Below are 22327 nucleotides of genomic sequence, written 5' to 3' on the forward strand. Positions count from 1 at the left end.
GGCCTATCCTGTGGCTAGAGATTTGGCCAGCTGGGCAGGCATGGAGCAGATTTGCAGCCCCTAGCTACTCTCTGCTCACCAGTCCTCTTGTGCCAGGCCTGAGCAGTACACATTAGAGAGTTACTAACCAGGAACATGTGACTGATTACCAGGGATCCTGGTTTTCCCTGATAAAATCAATCAATCAATCACAAATTCTCTGATAAAAGCCCCCAAATCTGCAATTAAAATGAAATGCCCCTTCCTTCCCCCACACAGGACCCCTGGCCCTCCTGGTGCCCCTCACTCCCCACCCCACCAACCAGCCCTGCTGGTGACCATAGCACCCCCCCCCCCAGCCCTGCTAGAAGGGCCCCTCAGCTGCCAGGGCTACAGGGCCCAGGAACCAGGTCCATAGCCCTCTGCCCCTGGCAGGTGGTGACGGCTGCTGCAGCAGAGTCCAGCTCCCCTCCCCTGCTGCCTGCCTGCCTGGAGCAGTAGGGGAGGGAAGCCCACCAAATGTGTGCATGGGGGAGGGTCAGGTGTCGGCTATTCACTGCAGGCATGTGCTCCTACCCTGCTGCCTGCGCCTGGGGCCTCCAGTCTAGTGGGTGCAACCTGGCGCTGCAGAAAACAGCAGGGCCACGTGGGGATCTCCTTGCCACTGTGAATTCTGTGCTGCCCTGGCGACATGTCCCCTGCATGTGTGGCAGTAGCGAGGGGCATATTCCTGCACCACTGTTGCTGATGTTGCCATGTGGGCAGGGGACGACTTGCCAGGGCAATACAGGGCTTGCAGCAGCAAGGAGATCCCTGCGCAGCCCCGCTCTGCCCTGGAGCGCTGCGTTGCACCTGCTGGGCTGTGGAGGCCCTGAAGAGCCAGCCTGCCCTCACCCATGTCCTGCACACAGATCTGGGGGTCATGGGTCCCCTCTGCCCTCCTAGAGTACGTGCAGTGGCAGGGAGCCCCCCCACGCCCCGATGAGCCACCCTGTCCCGCTCCCTGCCAGGGCCCTGCAGCTGTGCATTGAGATCCCAGGTCCCAAGCCCCATGGACCACCCAGCTGGGCAGCAGAAGCCCCAGCCCTGCCCAACTACCTCCCTCCCTCCCTATGGGGGCCTCAATCCCTCCCTCCCCACAATTACCTGTGGAAGCTGCTTTCCAGGCTGCCTGGTGGCCATGTGCATATACATGCACACGGTGCCCACTGCTTGACTGCCCTCCTTCTACTCCCTCCCAGCCCCTTGCAGGCTGGAACTCTGTCAGCTTGCAGAGAGCTCTTTGAAAAAACCGCTAAGTCCGTGGGTTTCTCCATTAAAATGAGAAATCTACATTTTCCTCTGGTAAACGGGAAAATCTGTGTTTTTCTCCATTTTTTGGTGGGAAACAGAAAACGTAGATCCCCGCTGATTATTAGCACTAGTTAACTTTAACAAACACAATCAGTCCTTACAATTGGCACTTGCTAACTAATGCGTATCACGCTGGGGTTCTATGATAATTTTGCAATTACATGTGTATATGAAGTTATAATGCAAGGAATCCTAGGGTTTTCTAGCATAAGTACCTGGTAACAGCACAAGTACCTGGCTATTATACTAATTATATTAATACTGGCTATTTCTGTTCTTACTCTAGTTGGCTCAAATGTATCCCCAACTTAAGTAATTAGACTTCAGTACTAGGGAACGCTATAGAGGATGGCATGTAGTCAATGGAGGAGACCAGACCTGCTCAGAAGCTGCTCTACCCTAATGGGAACAGTAGTCCCTACTGTCCTTGTCTAGAGCAAGGAAATTCAAACAGATAGGACCAGGGCAAAGGATTCTTTGCTACCAGTGAGCAGGCAATATTTGGGCCAGGTGACCTCTGTATTTCAGGAAGGGTATTTGCCTCTTCCCAACTTGTACTGATCTACCAGTTCCATTCACAGGTGGCAATTGTTTTCTAATTCCATGCCTCAGTGCAAACCTGGCTTAGCTCCCTATCCTCAATACAAAATGGCTGGTTTAAATTCTCTCCTTTGCTTCTACTACTTTAAAATAAAGTTTAGGTCCCCAAATCCTTTGATTCAGCAACTGCTCAAAGATTCCAGTCATCTAATCATGGTAGCCTTCTAAAATTTAAACAACTCTTAACTTTATCTGTTCTAACTCATCTTTTCTTAGTAAAAAACAATTTTTCTAGCCTTTCTGCAGAAATTAACTCCCCTGACCTTTGTAGCATTCTTATGTCTTAGGAGTTATCACTAACAGGGGTGACCAATCTGCGATATGTGTGCCACAAGTGGCTGCCTCTGTGTGTGACCTGTGGCAGACTGGCAAGGGAACCAGCAGATAGGGCAGAAAGCAGAGCAGCAGTTTGGACACTGGAAAGAGATTAGAGTGTCACTCAGAAAGGGGGCAGAGCTTATTAGTGACACACCTAGAAAAAGGTTGTCCCCCCACTAGTTTAAAACCTCTCTACAGGAGTCTGCAGCCATATCTGTTGCTACTGCAATCTCACAAGTGCTCATGTAAGGTCAGGCTCAATTAATACACGCAGATGCTAACTGCAATCACCACTGCTACTGCAGTGAGAGGTAGCTAGCCATGTCAGTCTGAAGACTCTAACTGCATGGCTATAGTAGTAATTGGCATTCTGTAGGTGGCAGCCTGCTTCAGTATAAATATCATTTCTCCTTCATAGTAGAAGCGCTGAGTTTCTACTTGTGAGGAAACTGTTTGCATGGAATGTAAAGCAGGGGTTTTAATCACCTGCCATTTGTTTAAAGAGCAAAAAAGTTGCATTCTGCCTGTGCTCCCTGCAGGTTCACACAGATACTGTATTCTTTGTTTACTATCTGACGTTAATTTGCATCAGCTAAACAGTGATTGGGTCCTTGCAGACAACTGTATGTCACTGGTAGGTAATACAATCCCTAGGCCAAATGTTTTTGTTATTTGTTTGGGAAGCGCTTAGCTATCATCTGTTGACATGAGCTATACAAGGACCAACTAGTGGTGTTAGAATTATAAGGACAGTATTTCAGATCAAGTGTAGCCAGGCATGCTGACAATACTGTTGGTGTAACTACAGCTTCTGGTAGGATAGTTAAATACCAAGACATGATACAAATTAGTATGTACTAAGAACTGAAAGATCCTACTGAAAGTACCTACTATGGTGGTGGTTTTATTTTTATAACTGTCCCCATTTTACAAGCTTGTCTGTGCTGAAGACTGGTCCAACACTGTGGAATGAGCTCTGAAATTACGGACCATCACAAACCTCACCAAGCTGCACGAGTTCCAGCACTCCGAATGCCTTTCAACCTGTTTTCTGTAACGTGTGCACACAGCAGCGCATACGTTCAAAAGAAACCCACATCACACAGCCTGTCAAATCAAAATGCTGAACTGTAGACATTTTCCTTGGGGAGAACGAGAGAGAGAATGGACCACTGTGTGACACGCTATGAAGGTACTTGCAAGTGGTAGAACGCCAAACAAATAGACACAGCTTCTGTAGTTCAGCTTTTTCTTTCAGGTTCTACAAAGCGTTCACGCTCCTTTTTGATTAGGACATTTTTTGATGTTTGTTGTTTGATCTTAAAAAGATACCATTTCTAAATTCTCTTATGTTAAAAAAGTATTTCAAATTACAATCTTTGAACCAGAGGTCATTTCAGCTTCTTCAAAAGGGGATGGAGAGTTGCCACTCAGCAGCATGCATTAGTTGTTATGCTGTAACTATCATCTCTGCATGCTCCAATAAGCTACATCATTGTAAACTTAACTTTGAATGAAATAAGGTTAAAGTTTCAATGGTTTTGCTGCACTTAGAAATGTTACATCTGTACCCTCTTCTTGCAGTACACTGTACAATTACTGATTGATCAAGCATGCTTATGTACCTGCACAGGGGTCTACCCCAATTCGTGTGGTTGCTCTACTATAGTGTCTTGAAAAGGATAAGAACATATAGAGAAAAATATGCTAATAGAGCCAGATTCTTTCAATGTGACTCAAGCTGACAAGAAGGCAGGGTAGAAATGCACCTTACAGACTACGTAAATCACAGATACATAAGCCTTTGTGAGCCTGATCTCTTTATCAGGTGCCATGGAAGGACATGAACAGAGCAGTCGATTAGAGAGGAAGATGTCAATATAAAAGACAGAGAAGGGAGGAAATGGAGAGGAAATGGGGAGGGCAGGACTCGGAGAGGCAAAGAAATAAGAAACCCATAGGAACAAAGGGGTCACAAAAGCTAATTCAGACTAATTTAGTTTGTCTATAAAGTGCAGCTCTTCCCTGCCTTCTGCCTGACTTCAGATTAATATTCTCTCTGCTCAAGCTGAATAGAAGCTTGTGAGTAAGCAGCTACTCAATGGGAGTCACTGAGTAGACTGTGACTCTAAATAGGGAGGTTGCATTGCATATTATAAGTTTCTTTTTCTGTCCAAAGAAGTGTATGTGTGTGTGTGTGTATGTGGGAAGCGCATGAATTCCAATGTCCTGTTTTTGGACTGAAACACCCATGAAACAGTCATCCTATATTTCTTGACATGTCATCTTTTTGTTTTCAAAACTCTTACTTAATACAATTTATTCAAATTGATTCCACTAATAGAGTAGCTGATTGAACAGTTAAATGAACCTGTTTGTAATATTTGACAGCCAACCTCAGGCTTTTCAAAAAACCTCTATAGAAACTCATTAAGCAGAAAGAAATGAAACAATATGGATGCAGAAATAAAATAGTCTTGGATTAATGCTGGGTTCATTTGAATTTCAAACAAGAAAACAAATTTATTATCTTGCAGGAAAAAAAACAGGGGAAATTAAAACCTGACAGAACTTCACTAAAAAGCAGAAGAATGACATTAAAACAAGACAATGAAAACATTTGTAATATTTTATCTGGGCTGAGGTGAAGAATTTAATTATAAATAAGAAAAGGGAAAAAATGACCTTTTGAAAATACTGGAAACTTTTTTTTATTTAACTCCAAAGATGGGTTGCCATTACTATGTTGTACCTGTTAAAGTTCATAGATTGTTAGGGGCTGGAAGGGATCATCGGATCCGGCCCCCCCACTCTAGGCAGGAAGACACCTGGGATCAAGTGACCGCAGCGAGGTGACTGTCCAGTCTCCTCTTGAAAACTGCCAGGGTAGGTGACTGCACCACCACTGGAGGGAGTTTCTTCTACAGTCTGGACACCCTGACTGTGAAGGAGTTTTTCCTGGTATTAAGCCTGAAGTGGCCTTCTAGGAGTTTGTAGCCATTGGTCCCAGTCTTCCCCAGGGGTGCCCTAGCGAACAGTTGTTCACCAAGCTCCTAATGCACTCCCCTGATATAGCGGTATGCCGCTATTGAGTCCCCTCTCAACCTTCTCTTCTTTAGGCTAAAGAGGCCCAGGTCCCTCAGTCTTTCCTTGTATGGTTTGCCTTGCATGTCCCTGATCATACAGGTGGCTCTTTTCTGGACCCTCTCAAGTTTTTCCACATCTTTATTGAAGTGCAGTGCCCAGAACTGGATGCAGTACTCCAACTGTGGTCTCACCAATGCTCAGTACAGTGGGACTATCACTTCCTTACTTTTACATGAGATGCATTGGGTAATGCATGCCAGCATGCTATTTGCCCTGCTGGCCACCACATCACACTGACGGCTCATATTCATGCAATGGTTGATCATTACCCCTAGGTCCCTTTTGGCCGCAGTGCAAGTCAAGCTATCACCACCAAGCCTGTATGTATATTGAGGGTTGTTTGCCCCCAGGTGGAGCACTTGGAAGTGTTAAACTTCATCTGGTTCTGGTCTGCCCAACTCTCGAGCCTGTCCAGGTCCACCTGTATCTGCAGTCTATCTTCTGGCATGACCACACTGCTCCATAACTTGGTGTCATCTGTGAACTTGGCCAGCAAGCTTTTCACTCTCCCATCCAAATCATTGATAAAGATGTTGAAAAGCACCGGTCCAAGCCAGGACCCCTGAGGGACATCACTGGCCACTTTGCACCAGGACGACACAGATCCGTTCATGAGAACTCTCTGGGTCCTACCCTGTAGCCAGTTTCCTACCCACTGAACCATCAAGCAGCTGAGCCCTCAATCTTCCAGTTTTCAAACAAGGATATTGTGGGATACTAGATCAAAAGCCTTTTGGAAGTCTATGTATATAACATCTACCTTGTCTCCCATGTCCAGGTGGTGAGAGACCTGGTCGTAGAAGGAGATGAGATTGATAAGACAAGACCTACCCGTGACAAAAGCCATGCTAGCTGTTGTTCAGAATCTTACCTTCCACGAGTGTATCGCATATAGACTCTTTAATGAGCTTTTTCAGGATTTTCCCTGGGATAGAGGTTAGGCTGACTGGCCTATAGTTGCCCGGGTCCTCCCTCTTCCCCTTCTTGAAGATGGGCACAATGTTGGCCCTCTTCCAATCCTCAGGGTTTTCCCCTGCGCACCATGAGTTCTGAAAGAGCTTTGCCAGGGGTTCTGTGATGACCTCAGCCAGCTCCTTCAGCACTCTCGGATGAAGTCCATCCAGACCTGCTGGCTTATGAATGTCTAGCTTTGGTATTGCACCTGCTCAGCATCCACAGTGTTAAACTTCTCAGCATGCCTCCTATGAGCCTCATCTCACTTGTCTTTCCCCTTGGCCTAGTGAAATACAAAAGCAAGTCGGCATTCAGGAGTTCAGTTTTGTCCTGAATGTCAGTTACCAGCTGTCCCAAGCTGTTAAGCAGGGGTCCCATACTTCCATTTGTTTTCCTTCTACTGCCTAAATACTTAAAGAAGGACTTCTTATTGTCCTTGACTCCCGTGACTAACCTAAACTCAGTCACTGCCTTGGCTTTCCTGATCATTTCCCTACAAGTGTTGGCCACTAATGTATAGTCCGCCTTGAGGACTGTCTCTAGCTTCCACTGTGTGTACACCTCATTTTTCTTTTTTAAGAGGATCAAAATGTCCCTATGAAGCCAGGAGGGCAGGCCAGTAATTCTGCAATCTTTCCTCTTTCCAGGAAAGGTTTGCTTTTGTGCTTTGAGGATCATATCCTTGAGCAATGACCACTGTTTGTGCACACCATTCACCTTCCCTTCCTGGTTCTGTATCACCTCCCCTACTAATGCTCTGAGCCTGTTGAAGTCAGCATTTTTGAAGTCCAGGACTTCAATCCTGTTGGTTGATTTGTTGACTTTATGGCGGATGGTGAACCTGATAATTTCACTGTCGCTGTCACCCAGGTTACCCTTGTGTTCAAGCCACGCACCAGATCATCTCCTTTGGCCAAGACCAAGTCTAGGAGAGCGTTACCTCTGGTTGCTCCTTGCACTTCCTAGGTCAGAATGAGCTCCTCAATCACAGTCAGGAAACTGAGCGAATGATCTGACCTAGCCAGGTGTTCCTCCCAATCTATGTCCGGGTAATTGAAGTCTCCCATGACAACCAAGTCCCTTGTACTCACGGCCTCCTTCAGTTCTCAAGAGAACTCCAAATCCAGCTCCTTCCCTTGGTTCAGTGGCCTGTAGTAAATGCCTACAGTTAGGTTTCTCTCACTTCGCCATGTATGGAGTGATACACAAATATCAGTCCATACATGGATTTGCATATTCTGGAATAAGAGAATGTTGGCTTCCACACTTTTTATCTCCTGTTTATCCTAAATCCTTTCCTAAGCAACATAACTAAATCAATCAATCAGACAAAACAATGTTGTCCCTCCCATCATTGGAAACGCTAAATCCTATTTTTGTTTTGTTCACACCCTAATTTACACGAGACTTTTTTTAGTAGAGGTGCACTGATACATTGGTGCATATTGTATCGGCACCGATAAAAGGAACAGTGACATTATCGGTAATTGGCTTTTTATGGCTGATGTAGCTGATAATGTCGCTGATAAATGCCATGTGCACACACGCAGCCACAGCTTGGAGAGCAGCGCTTGGCTGGTAAGTCTGTTGAGGGGAAGGAGCAGGGAGAGGAAAGGGTCATGTGGGGGGCCAGACTGAGGCCCCCATGATGAGGGGGGCTGGGGCAGGTGCTGCCCTGCCAGGGCGCAGCATGGGACAGCTCATTTGGAAGGTATGGGGGGGGAAGCTCCTGCCGCTGCCCATGTCTCCCCAGGGGTGTATGCAGCATTGGGAACCGCGCCCCCTCCCTGCACCCCTGGACTAGCTGCATAGCTCCGTCTGCGCTCCGCCTCAATTGGGCAGGGCCTGCTCCAGCCCCAGTCCTCCTCCTCTCTCACCATGGGAACCTTAGTCTGTCCCCTCCTATGCCCCTTCCCCCAACAGACTTACCAGCTAGACTCTGCTCTCCAAGCTGCCTGGCTGCATATCAGCAATCAGATCGGTATCAGCCGATTATGGCTTGTTAATAATTGGCCATTGGTATCAGCCCAAAAAACTTTTATCAGCATACCCCTACCTTTTGCCATAAAGTCTTGAGTACAGATATATAAATATACTACAATTGAAACCTTAACAAATCTATTCATGATGTACTAATCTAAAGTGAATATAGCTCACTCTCCTACAGAGGTATAGAAATAACACAGCAAAAAACAGTAAAATCTCAAGTGCTTATAATTTGACAAGTAAGGTGGTCCAATACCTAAGAAAGACTGTTTTTTTTCTAGCCATAGCTCCATTTAGTATATACATTTTTCCTATTATTTGTCTTATTAAAAGATTGCTGTATAACAGGGATTGTCAACTGGGGGTAGGCATACCCCCAGGGGTACTTGGGAAGGCCCTAGTGGGGATGCGTGGGGGAGGCAGGGACAGAGTGCTGCCACCCACCACCTCGTGCCACCACCTCTCAGGGCCGGGCAGGGGGGTGAGGGCAGCGGCGCCCCTATATGGGCTGCACAGGTGCCACCTGGCCATGTGCCACCCCGCAATCCCCCTGCTCCGTGTCTGGCCATCAGGGGTGTACTTATTGAAAAAAGGTTGAAAATCCCTGCTGTATAACATTGGCTGTTTCACCAGGGGTAGAAAAATATCTGCTGAATATATGCAATGGACAAGCTTGAGATTAGGAAATATGCATCAAATGTGGCCATTCAGCGTCTTGGCTCATGGAACTGTATGAGAAAGGATGGGGAAGGAAGATGTTAATAAGAATTTTCAGGTTGGTTTAAAAAAAAAAGCCCAGGGCATCTTGCCAGAGAAAAGCAACTGACTATATCAGATCTGGAAGCCTAGTCATATTCTGGATGAAGAAGAATAGTAATCTGAGCTAAAAATGTCAGCTGAGTTGCCTTCTGTCAAGATATGGAGGTCATTTGCAACTACAGAATGATGAATTTTCTAGAACTTGGAGAACTGGTAAGTGGAGGAAAAGTGTACCACATGGGCATTGGCAACAGTACTAACAGCAATGTTAGAGAAATGTTTCACATGCTATTGAATGTTAAGACACTGAAGAACTATACCTTTAGGGGGAGCTTCAACATCTGGTGAGGTAGATAAAAAATCTGTTTTACAAATAAGGAAAGCTGAGCCTCTGATTAAAAAGAAGTAACGAAATTTAACCAACAAATCAATGTTAAAACCAGGCTTAGACCAAACCCAGGTGTTTTGGTTCTAATTCCTATGCCTAATCTTTTAGTTCTAAGTTCCTCTTAGTCCTTCCAGGCTCAATCCCAGGCCAAAACATTCATTAGTGATTTTTAATTTTGGGTAATCTCAAATTTAATGCCTAAGTATAGTTGATTGACTTAGATCACAGTTCCAGAGGTGCTGAATGTCTGCAGTTCCATGACAGATGTGGGCACTTTGAATATCCAGCTCACACTGGACACACAAAATTGTAGTTTAGTTTAGAAATATTGTAGCTCTAAACTCCTAAGTTCAGATCCCATTCCACCCATCAGGTGCCTAAGGGGGGCTTAGGTTCTTAAGTATGATCCTATTCCATCCTGTTCAAGTCCCTGAAAAACAATTATACAGAAACGAAGTGGTGGACAGCCTGGTGGTGGAGTGACTGGCTATCCATTTCATTCATCAATCCAATGTACACAATGCTATATAGCCTTTGATGCCTGCAATGTAGAGGCACTGCTTGATAATGATGCAAGACTACAACATAGAACAGTTTTAATTGCCAAAGCCCTTAGGAAGTAAAACACCAAAATAGCTCCTTTTTAAAAAAACATTTTGGATGATGTTGGGGAAGATTTTATACCATATTGCTTTGGTAAACCACCGAAGCTCTGTGGCCCTGAGTTTATTATTGACATCAATTACACACAAACTGGACACCTAGAGGTTTGAATAACAGACTAATAGATTTGCACATCAGCCTCATGGGGAAATGTTGTGTCATAATATTCTGTGCATACGCAGAAACCATAAAATCATAGGAACAAAAGGGCTAAAAGAGACCTCAGAAGGCTATTTAATTCCACCCCTGTTCAAGGGAGTATCATACCACACAAGAGTTTGTCTAATCTGCTCTTCAAACCTTCCAGTGGTGGAGATTCAATAACCTCTTTAGGTGATCAATTCTATGGCTTATACTGCCAAATAAAGACTAATTTTAAGATTTAAGTAGCATCATCTGCATAGCATGGCATAGTGACTAACCGGTTGTCTTGGGGGACTTTCCCACTTGTGTAAGATGTGATATGGAGCACTATGAAGCAAAGTTACTGGCCAGTGACTGGTGTTGGAAAGCCAACTCAGTTTACTTCTCCTCTCAAAACTTAACACAATTTTGTTATTGCCAACACAGGCTTCCAACAACGGTAAGTACAAAAAAATATGGATATACCCATGCTTCAAGCAATGGCATATTTTTGATTATGATGCTGTTTGCTTCTGAAACTTTAAGGATGGCAGGATCATCCATTCTATGAGTGTTTCAAGGTGCTGGTCAAACCACACCTGGTCCACACACAGATAACCCTTCAGATGAACTTGAGAGACTTCCCAAGATAAAAACCTGCAAAGCAAATCAACATTGTTGCTCTGAGATGCCTTAAAAAGTAAGCAGAGTTTCAACACAAGATATAAGAAACTACTTGATTAAGTATAAGTGGATAAGCAGATGTGGGAAATCTGAGATGCCACTTAGAGCAGTGCATCTGCAGTCCTTTGCCTTGTAAAGAGAAAATATCAGACGGATGAACGTGACCATGAATCAGCCAGCTTCTACATGAATTGCATGCCACAGATAGGACATAGATGTCATAAAACAGATTAAATCCATCAAAATAAAATATGTAGTATAAACTACTTCACCAGATGAAAAGCCACTGGTGGAAGGATAAGCCATGGAACTTCTGGAAGTAACAGGAAGACATAAATGTAAACTCTGCACTATGCCCAGTCCAAAATCCAGTGACATGACACCCATAGGCTTTGATGGTAGGGCAGCCTTTTCATTGACAAGAATGAAATCCTTGTTTGGTGGGTAGAATGCTTCATTTCATAATTTGACTGAAAATCTAGCATATCAGACTTGGCTTGTCATAACATTTCCCAAGCATTCAATCATGAAACACCTTGTTTTGGTTCAATTCAGAACATCAAAAGAGACACCAAGCAAAATTCACCCAGCAAAATTGCCAACACGGATAATATTCTTACTGGAGTCTTCCAATACAACAAACAACAAATGATTCTACAGCTTACGGTACTTTTCTAATTCAAGGCAGGAAAGAGGAATGCAATGTCACCATGCTACAATCTCACCCCAGGAATTTTGTGTGAAGTAAGCAACTGAACTTGTAAAATCAAGAATTGGTCCATACCTGCGACAGACTAAGAATCTGTTGTAATATTTCTGGTTTAAATGTGTTCATGTTGTAACAATGCTGCATGCCTCAGTTTTTCTGACATGCTTGTATAAGAGGGAGAACAGCCAAGATAATTTTGGGGTCCCCTGAAGCTGTGCAGGCTGTTTGGGTTCAAGGACTATGCTTATTGTATGTCCAATAAATGCCTTCGTTGAGGAAGAGCTGTCTGCTTTGCTGCTTGGGCCTTCAGGGTGCAATTCTTTCCCGTTTAAAAAAGGTAAGGTGCCTCTCTTAGGAGTTGGAGTGGAAGGTAGCTCTGTGAGGGAAGGCCATGTATAACCAGGAAGGGTCAGGGTGAAAAGACTGGGTTTCACACCACTTTAGAAGCTTTGCCTGGGATGAGTTGAGGGGGTATTCAGAGACACTATACAGGGCTGCGAGTCCTGAACAAGCACTCTGCTGTGACCACACCTCACCTGTGAAAACACTGATGCTAAAGAGGTCTTGTTGAATTTTTCTGCCTTGTCATGGATGTGGAACTCCATGAAGGGAATAATGGATGTATGGCTTAAATGCTTAGTTTACTTTTTGCGAATTATTTATGGAGGATATACTAGTTATCTTCTATCCTCATCTATTTAGCACCTCATTTTTAGCTCAGCATTTGAAGTCCATCACCACAGTAGAAAAATTCTGCAGCCCATTCCCCATGCTCAAACTGACCATAATCACTCACTCACCCATCACAAGATTTAGTTGATGTTTTTAAATCAGTTTTATTGATTTACTTGTGTATACACAAAAAAACTACTCAACACATACACACCCACACTAAACTGACAGACTGCCATTTTCCTGTATTTATCTCACAATTATTTATTGTAGAATAGTATTACCAACAGCTCAAATCAAGGGTTTGGGACTGTACAAATAACTAGTAATGAAACCGCTGTAGCTCTGATTAGCTTCCAGTCTTTACAAGATGAAAAAAAGAAAAAGACTCAAAACAAACAGCTGGAGGAGGACATGGAAGAGCAAAGTAAATGTTATAGGAGAAACATCCCCCATAGACAAGTGAATTCAACTGATCTGACATTCTCTTCAATCCCCAGGCAATTCATTCAGTCACATGCTCCCCTTTCATGACATGTTGGGTATGTCTATAGGGCTTCCTTCCTGATCCTGAGTTCACTGCTATTAAAAAAGCTCCACCCATTCATTGTCACTGGGGCACATCAATGATCAGCAATCAGGTGGAGTGGCGACCTTGGAAGTAGCCTGAGAGGCTCAGAGAGGACTTGAGTGCAGGTGTGGGGCCCACATTTACTTAGCCCAGTTACTGGTTCCTGATACTCCCAGTGGAAGTGAAAAGGCAGGGCATATTTTGCTGGACCTCGGATCTGGAGGGAGCCCTACTGACATGCCATTATTTGCTTACTGACACAAATCAGGTGTAACTCTCTTGAATCAGGTGTAACAATAATGAACCTACATTGCCACAAGATTGCAAAAGAGGAGAATCAGGTCTATGACTAATGCCTGTGGTTGGTTTGCCCATACACTTCTAGTACCAAATCCTTTCCCAGTTTGCTATAAGAGATTAGAATTTCACTCACCACCAACCTTCAAACCACCACAATGCTACTAGGATGTTGGTATCTGTGATAAAATATGTGCAGCAGCAGCCTGGAATAGGTTTATGAAGAACCTAATAATTACCTCCTGGTTATGACCAAGCAATCACTTAGAAACAGCTGTTAGAAAAGACTGACCCCTCTTACACACACCAGGCACAGTGTGAGTAGGGGGTGTATGGAAGTCTGCAGATCTTACAGAAGAGTGCTGTATGCAGCCTAAGGAGCAGTGAAGGTATGACGCAGCAAGTTTTTTGTTATTTAATACAGAAGTGGAACCCAAAGAAGTAAGTAAGCCTGGCTTCTCTGATTTTTCCTCTCTGAGAATACGCAGTGATCCCTGTGGCAGTAAAGGAACTAAGGGCTAGTAAAGCCCAGACTGGGGAGAAACCCAGGATTAGATGTGCAGCTTTCTAGAGTTTGCAGATTGAATTATGTTAGTCTAAATCTGGATCCCTACTACATAGACAAAGGTTTCAGGAGGAGGTTCCTGATGAAGCAATGGAAGGGCTGCAGCCTGGCACGTTCAGGGTAGCTGTGTGCCCAAATGTTCTGTTGTTGATGGAAGGGACAGGTGTTGGGAGTATGTCCCAAGTGGGGAAACAGCACCGGACGACATTATCCGATTCAGTATAGCAATTCCTGTGGTGTTCTTTATAGAGATGTGGTGCTATCTGATTAGAGCCAGTTTTGACAGTGGCTTTGCATCTCAGGAGGACTGTTAACAACTTAAATCAGAGATGCTAAAGGTCCCTTCCAACTCTGTGATTCTATGACCACTGCATTATAGTTGTTCAGCTTCTGTGAATGTAGTTAGGCTTTGCTTTCTGGTGTGATTCAAATAAAAGAAGAGGGTTTGTTAGCTCCAAATCATGAAAATTCTTTGCCTTCTATCTTCTCTAGTAAAATATTTGTAATTAAAAAATGTAGTGGATTAATTGAACAACAGACACTGACTTCACTTTTGTCCTGCTTGTTCATGTTTCCAGCATTGCCTTTGTTTCTATAAAGAAATATGGTTTCAGGCGGTATCCAAAAATACAAATTTCTCTTCAGATTGCCAAGGACTGTCTCAAAGTTAAGAAATCTAGCACAGGATTTGCAAAAATATGGCCTGCAGACCAGATTCGCCCCACCAAGGGATTCTGTCTGGCCTGCGGTGGGTCCCTCAGTCCTACCCAGCCTAGGCACAGGAAACAACCCAGGCTGTGGTGTGTGCGGCCAGTCTTGCCAGCACCAGGTTCACAGCAGGGCTGAGATGGTGTGGCAGCCAAACTCATTTCCTGGTGGCAGTGACTCCTCCTTTTGTCTGCAGCTGCCAGTGTTACCACCACCACTGGACCCAGCTACACTGCCTAGGCACCCTGGCCCTTCCATCCCACACCTACCACAGGGGTGGGATTCATGTGGGCAGGGCATGCAGCCGGGCAGATGAAGTAGGGCTGTGGGTGGGTGGGGAGTACTGCCTGGGAGTAGGATAGGTGGGCAGACCCAAGATCATGGAGCAGGATCACAGGGCCCAGGGCAAAGCCACAATCTTGTTTCCCGCATACCCCCATGATAAATGCCAATTCTACAGATGTGGGAGGTGCGGGGAGCATATCATGGCTCTGCTCTGGGCCTCAGTCCCACACTGTCATCGGCCTGCAATCCCAGCCTCCCTTGCCTGTCCCACTGCTGGATGCTGCTCCCTGCACACCTGCGGCCCATCCCATCTGCCCGGCCACGTACCCTGCCTGCATGGGTATTTGCCAGTCTTTTTGGAGAACCTACAATTGCTGGGTGGTAACAGCTGGGGCCTGGGGTGGAGCTGTGATCCTCTTACCATATGTCCCTGCCCATGGAACCGGTGTCTGTCACAGGGACATGCTGCGTGCGGATTGTGACTTTGCCCTGGGCCCTGACCCTAGCCCTGTGATGTTATCACCCCACAATCCCAGCCCCAGCTCTGCCTACCCATCCTGCTCTTGGATGCTGTTTCCTACCTGCCTGTGGCCCCATCTCATCTGCCTGGCTAAGTGGAGCAGTGTTACATGGGGAGCTTTGGTGAGCTGTTGTGTTGGGGTGGGGGGTGCTGACCTGGCCCATGAGAGCTCATCAAACTCCTTAAATAGTCGTCTGGCCCAAATAATTTTCCACCCTAGCCTAGCACCACAGTATGTTTGTGTGCACACTACTTTCAAAGGTGTGACTATATCCTGTGTACCTAATCTAGCTAGTTTGGGCACCGATAACAATGTGAGCTGACTGAGTGGATAGTTAACCAAGTTCCTGGGTAAGTTTTATCCCATGGTAAGCTCCATGCTGTTACCACTACCATGTTTTCAAAAATGGGAGAGTAGGTTTTGTGTGATACTGTTTTTTCCTCACAAAAGTGAGTGAGTGGATGCAGTCCTGACCTTGGCATGCACACTAAAATTGAAAGGTAAAGCACTCTGAACCATGTGATTTAAGCAGACACTGAGGAAACTGCAAAGGGAATGTAATTTTCTGAGAATAATTCCTTCCTTCAGTAGCAGTTCTGTCTTTTTATTCCCCTGGCAACACATACATCTTGTAATAGCTACTCTTCCCTTCTTCGGCTGCTGAGCAGTTCTATTTTACTTAAATAGGGTTATACTGACTTGCATTAGATCAGGCCCATTGGTATGTGTGAGTGCGCACAAGCTTTCTGGAGAGTACAAATAAGTTTATTTTTTTTTGTACCCAGCCAATGCACCTTGAAAAGCTGCTATTGTAAAAGCATGTTTAGTTTCTTGAATCTAAATTCTTATTAGATATCACCAAATCACTTGTGGCAGTTTTGTAAGACTGGTTAGTCTTTACTCAGAAGAGCCCAGAATTGAAATGGCATGTGCAATATGTAATAGGTTAGGACTGAATGTTCTAGCAAAGCTCTCTGGGACCTCACATACAGTGTTTCTGTCAGCCCAGTAATTTTAGAAAAGTTCAATTCACCCAAACACTTAATGGAACAGAGCTTGGTCAAAAACAAGGCTAGAAGAAATAGGATTTTAACTGGGTCTTAATGTCCATGATGCAGTTTCCAATAACAGAAACCAATACAACTTCTGCAAATAAAGTGGGATCGTGCAGGAGACAAATGTTTGGCTTCTACAGACTTTGAACAAAATGGGGGAAAAAAGTTGAAAATGCCTGTCCAGAGATCACCGCTAATGCACAGTAGTATCATATACATTTGCTTCCTGTTAAAATTTAACTTTCCAAACCAATTTACTCTTTTCTAAATCAATAGTATGTTCCCCAAACACTAAAATACCCCATTAATCCACAATCATGCCTTAAGTACAGTGACACCAGCCAGGCCTTTTTTTCTGTCCCCATTCCCCCATCAAAACTTTATCAAACCTTGTTGGAGGAAAATGCACATGGCAATAAAGGCTTCCAATAAAGCAGAATAAATGCAGTCAGATAACTAGCATTTATTTAGACACCCACAACCAGATGCTGATCTGATATGGATTACAAACAGTCACAACACACCAAGATGGTCATGATTAATCATGACAAATAGCCTGTCAAGCTAGAAATAATCACTTTCAGCTCAAATAAAGGTCACTGCTTCTGCTACAATTAGCTACAATTTTCAGCCTTCAGGTAGTGATAACATCTATTACACACACAGAAAACATTAAATAAGGAAAGAAGTGACAAAGCACAAAACTTTTTACCAATCGCAACAATTTCCAATTTGGCATGACTAAGAACTACAAAACATACTTCTAGTAAGGGTATGATTTTATATCCCTGAACCAACACAGTCAATTTAGTAGAATAAGCTCTCTCTAACACTTATAACTCTATGAGTTAACTGTGAAGCCTGACTATTTCCTTGCAGTTCTCTTCCAAGGAGGGTCATCCTAGTATGGCATAGTTCTCTCTGGGAAAGAGGGCTGAGGCATATGGGGCATTTATACACGTGCTCTGGGGCAGGGAGGGTAGGGAGAGACACTTTTTAATTAGAGCAGCTCTTGAAGCTGCTCTAATTAAAGTGCCCAGAGCATCTTGTATATCAGCATCCGCAAGCTTAAAAATGGTGGTGGGGGCACTTAACTAAAGCTTGTTCAATCAGCTTTTAGTTAAAAGTGCCCCTGCCATCATTTTTAAGTGCAGAGATGCTGATACACGAGACACTGGAGTCTGGAGCACGATAATTACCAAGCTCTGACGTATTTTAATTACAGTGTATCGGAGCAGCCTTGCTGCTCACGTATAGGTGTCCATGATGTCTTCCTCCTTTCATTGCCTGTATGTGGCATCACTGCCTACCTGCTGTCTAGGCTGCCAGGAAAACTACAGGGATCCCTATGGTGGCAGTGACCATCTTGCCTACCCCACCTACTCAATAACTGCAAGCTACTAGAATGCTAGCAAGGTTTGTTAAAGTGCCAGGATGGTGTGTCAAGATGGTCCACCATGGCATGAGCAGTTTGTATTTGATAGACTGTGAAAATGAAATTCAGAGTGTGTAAAACTATAGGTTGGTATGTAGTTAATATTAGACTTTCTACTTTGGAAACTATGAAGGTAAATTCTTTGTAATAGATTTATAAAGGTGTGTAGTCACTTTAGGGAGGAACATTTTGCAGGTCTAAATAAGGAAAGTTTTCCCTTTTTACCATTTATATAAATGTTTAGCAGATGAATCATTAAGTTATTTCTGTTGCATTTGGAATCCCATGTCTACAACACAATAGGTGGAGAACAAGATCACTTTTTGCTTCTGACCTCCAAGACTTGGACCCCACATCTCCTAAGGTGAAAAACTAATTTTCTCACACTTTGGTACTATAATCTCTCCCCTTTTAAAATGGTCTTAACACCAGATCTTAAGAAACTTGTTAGATACCCATGCATGATGTATAACTGGATCAGAGGATTCAGACTTCTAGTAAGTGGAAGAAAACATAAGTGTCACCTTATGGAGATCTACAACAGCCTCAGTGCTTTCACGGTTGTCCACTTCTTCTAGATTCCACTGTGTCTGTCTCTGCTTCTCTAGCAATTCATGGTAAGCCTATGGGAAGTATACAAGACAAGATAAAGCCAAAACCCCAGTTGACATGAAAAGGCATTAGAGGATCAAGGATGCTTTTTGACTACACCAAAGCCACTAAAACTGTAAAAACTATCAGAAAAAAAAACATGCATGTTGTCTTACCTTACATGAGTGACAGGAGAAGTCAAGGGCACTGATGTGATTTCAAGTGATACTGGTTATTAAAATATACTTAGAGGGGCATTGTTCATTTTGCTTGGACATCTTAATTTGGGCATATCCTAACTTCCAACTTGATTTTACAAACTGGAGCAGGGCACAGTCCAGGACCATGGAGATGCTTTGGTAGCTGACCAGACAGTCTCTATGCTTGCCCCTTGCCCTGATGCAACCTGGACCTGAGCTCTGTTTCAGGTAAGCTTCCAAGGGAGGGGGTGCGGGGGGCAGCTGCCCACCCCACACAGGGACCATATGCCCCCCGCAGAGCCCCAGCCCCCCTGCACGGCACACATCTCACTGCCAGCAGCAACGGCTACTTGGGTGCTCAGGGCCTCCTGACACAGCCCCCTGCGCAGCGCAGGGCAGTGTGGCTTGGCCCCGGCCACCTAGCACCCAGCACTGCCTGTGCCACATCATGTGGGCCTGGCACAGTGCAGTCTGGCACTATGTGCCTTTGAGCATCTCTGGGCTGCTCAGGCTGTCACCTGGGGCCCCATGCCACTCGCGGGGACTGCTTGTCACACCAGGCCAGGTCCTGCGGGCATGGAAGCTGCATGAAGGCACACGTTACCGTGCGGTGCTGGACCAGGCCTGTGCCATGTGGCACAGGCAGTGCCAGGTGCTAGGCAGGGTAGGAATAAAGGAATACAAATTTCTAAAATGTAGAATGCCTGAGGGTTGCTGTGTAGGATGCCATTACTGAGCATTTTATTTTTATTTTTTAAAAACCTTGATTATTTTTTGAAGAGGTTCTCCTTGTATGAATAGCAAAAACCAGCTTCCTATTTCTAGGGCTGCTGACGGATGTAATGTTAAAGTAAAGGTGTGATGGGATCTGATGCAGATCCCAACAATCATGTCTCCTGCCACACCAGGTGCTTGGCTGGAGACACAACTGGGGGATTCTGCATAAGATCCCACTGAACCAAGCTTGGCTCCCAGCCGGCTGAGCACACGATGAGCTCCTGCAGCTGGAAGCCCTTTCAGCTGGCCAGAGTTCCAGCTGGGAGAGTGCACCATGCTGACCAATCAGCTGACAGGGCTCCTACCTGGGGTAGGCATGGTGTGCTCCTTTAGCTGGGAGCCCTGATCATCTGAGAGGACTCCTAGTTTCTGGAGCATGCAGGAGTCTTTAAAGGCTCCTGTGTGCTCCAGAGGCTGGGTGCCAACCACATGTGCAATTAAAGGTATGATAAGAACGAACTGCACAGTTATTACACAAAAGATGTACAATTATATATTTTGTATTATAACTTTGTGGCTTGTTCCTTTTTTATTATGCCATTAATTGATTAAATGCATGGCCAGGCCTACACTTAAGAAGTGATTAATCAGTCTAGTAGCCATGAATATATACATGTTAACCCTATTATCGGAAAACTTAACAGGGCATAATGACACAATAAGGGTCACTCATAGTATCCTGTTCAGTTTAGATCACAGATCTAATGGGACATCATTTTTCACTGAAATTGAACTGGTTCCAGACTTCAAATGTTTCAGAGAATACTAAACAATATATCCACATCTGGAGCAGGGGCAGGCAGAGGTCCTGTTTGTGACTGGGGCTTCCTAGCAGTACAGACATATTACCTTGCTGTCATTCAGTACACTGTTGTTTAAAGAGAAAACTAGGTCAAGGGTACTAGGTAAGCAAATAGGCTGGCTCAAAACTGCAGCAACCTGGTATCTTTATTACCCACACAGAGGGTTTGTCTACATGTTCATGAATGCCCTTTTGCTACTGCACATTAAATTTAGTACCTCTAATGTTAGGTACTAAATAAATGCACATTAGACTGCTCTAATGTGCAGTAGCAACTGGATACACATTTTTTTTTTTTTAGTAATGCTTAATATGCAGTAGCCTAACTGTAGAGTATTATGATGGCTTTTAATGTAATGCTCTAATGTGCTGTAAAATACACTACTGTGCATTAAGGGACACGTGTAGATGCACCCAGAGAAGACAAAACTTGTTTCTATTAGATCTTATCAGAAAGAATTGCACGTTACAAACCACACAGAATTTACTTAACTTTCAAAGGCTGCATAAATCTAGCCAGGGTACAAAACTCTGTTCCCACTACCAAAAAATAATTAAATTCCTATCGAATGCATGAAAGGTGGACTTCATTCTCTCTCCTTAATAACACCTTCTTGAAGTTCACAAAATCCTATTTGTGTAATATCAGAAGATTATGTTCTGATTACAATGGTTCTACATCTAGACTTCCATGGATAGGAAATTCAATTAATTTAACAAGAGAGAGTTTGGCTCAAAGACCTTGGTTTGATGGTGATCCAGAATAGTAATGACTAAACTGGTTACCTGCTAATAGTTGTTTTGTGGTTTGTGTGAGGGTCTTGCATTAGGTCTTCATGGACAGATAGTATCTGTGTTGGCCACCTTGGTAGTGTGGCCATAGATTTTAATAAGTATACTCATTCCTCCTTTCAGCTGGTCTTTTAAAGCCATGATTGCAACAAGTTAGCAGGCATATATTTTATAATACTAAGGGGTGTAGGTTGTAGTTGTGTTGATCTAAAGACATAGGCAGACAAGGTTATTTGGGTGAACCTGATATCTTTTATTAGACCAACTGAAATAGTTAGAAAAAAAATTTTAAGCAAGCTTTCAGGTTTAAAAACCCTTCATCAGGCTGAGGAAGTCTCTGTAGTTGGTGTGTGCTCTTCCTGGATGGAATGAATAGTGAAGAAGCCAGAGGCTGGGCTGGTCTGCATGCAAGATAGGCAGTCAGTAAAGATGTCAACTGAGTCAGTGGGTGATGGACAGCCTGGAGGAGTGGGGGTAGAAAAGGAGGATGAATGTAGCAGTTGCACAGTGGAGAGGTACCTGGGGAATCTGATGGCACGCAGGTTATAATGTGTCATAAATCCAACGTCTATATTTTGTCCATGATTTTTTGTATCCTGGAAATTGATGAAGTGAAGTTCATAGACTTGTCTCTGAGAAATGTTTTGTAAGTACCCTTTGGGGATTAGAACAGAGATTGGAGAGAGAGGTCTTCTTGTGAGAAATGTGCCCCCACCGGTAATTGGGTATTTCTGTCTTTGATAGCTTTCCGGTGTGCATTCATTCTGGTGTGAAGTTGTTGTTTGGTCTCTCCTACGTATTGTCCATCAGGGAATTTGGTGCATTAGATGAGATGTATTACATTTCTGGAGGTGCAGCTGTAAGATGCAGGAATGCTGATGGCTCTGTTGTGGGGTTTGGTAATTGTGGGGATGGTGGAGATATGTCGGCAGGCTTTACATTTCTTGTCATGGCGTGTTCTGGGCCTTAGGAATTTTGCTTCTGGTGATGAGGTTAGTGAGGTTTGGTGTTTGTTTGAAGGCTAGGATGGGTGGTTCTGGGAAGATCTCTTTAAGAATACCGTCTCTTTCTAGTATGGGTTGCAATTGTTTGGGGATTTTCCATATGGGTTCGAGGGAGGGGTGATATGGCTGGGGGGAAACATTTCTCTCTCCAGTATCTCAGTTCTAATCCTCAAAGAAAACTTACAAAACACTTCTCAGAGATAAACCCATTAACTCCCCTTCATCAGTCTCCTGGATACAAAAAATCATGGACTAAATACAGACATTGGATTTATGACACATTATAACCTGTCTGACATCTGACTCCCCAAATACTTCTCCACTATTTAACTGCTACATTCATCCCCCTTTGCATTCCCCCTCCTCTTGCCCCTCCCCCCCACCTGTCT

At 44.2% G+C, this 22327-nt stretch overlaps 1 protein-coding gene across 3 annotated transcripts in view; it reads right to left on the minus strand.

Annotated features, from left to right (window-relative positions):
- Nucleotides 1-22327, minus strand: part of EVC (EvC ciliary complex subunit 1) — a 164112-nt gene that overhangs the window by 71453 nt on the left and 70332 nt on the right. For all 3 annotated transcript variants that reach the window (XM_019526204.1, XM_019526202.1, XM_019526203.1), the window contains exon 11: nt 18297-18395. In XM_019526204.1, the coding sequence (XP_019381749.1) occupies nt 18297-18395 (99 nt within the window). The remainder of the gene's footprint in view (nt 1-18296; nt 18396-22327) is intronic.

Source organism: Gavialis gangeticus, unplaced genomic scaffold (genome assembly GCF_001723915.1).
Source record: "Gavialis gangeticus isolate Ggan-Ray unplaced genomic scaffold, GavGan_comp1, whole genome shotgun sequence".
In the NCBI taxonomy this organism is placed as follows: Eukaryota; Metazoa; Chordata; order Crocodylia; family Gavialidae; genus Gavialis; species Gavialis gangeticus.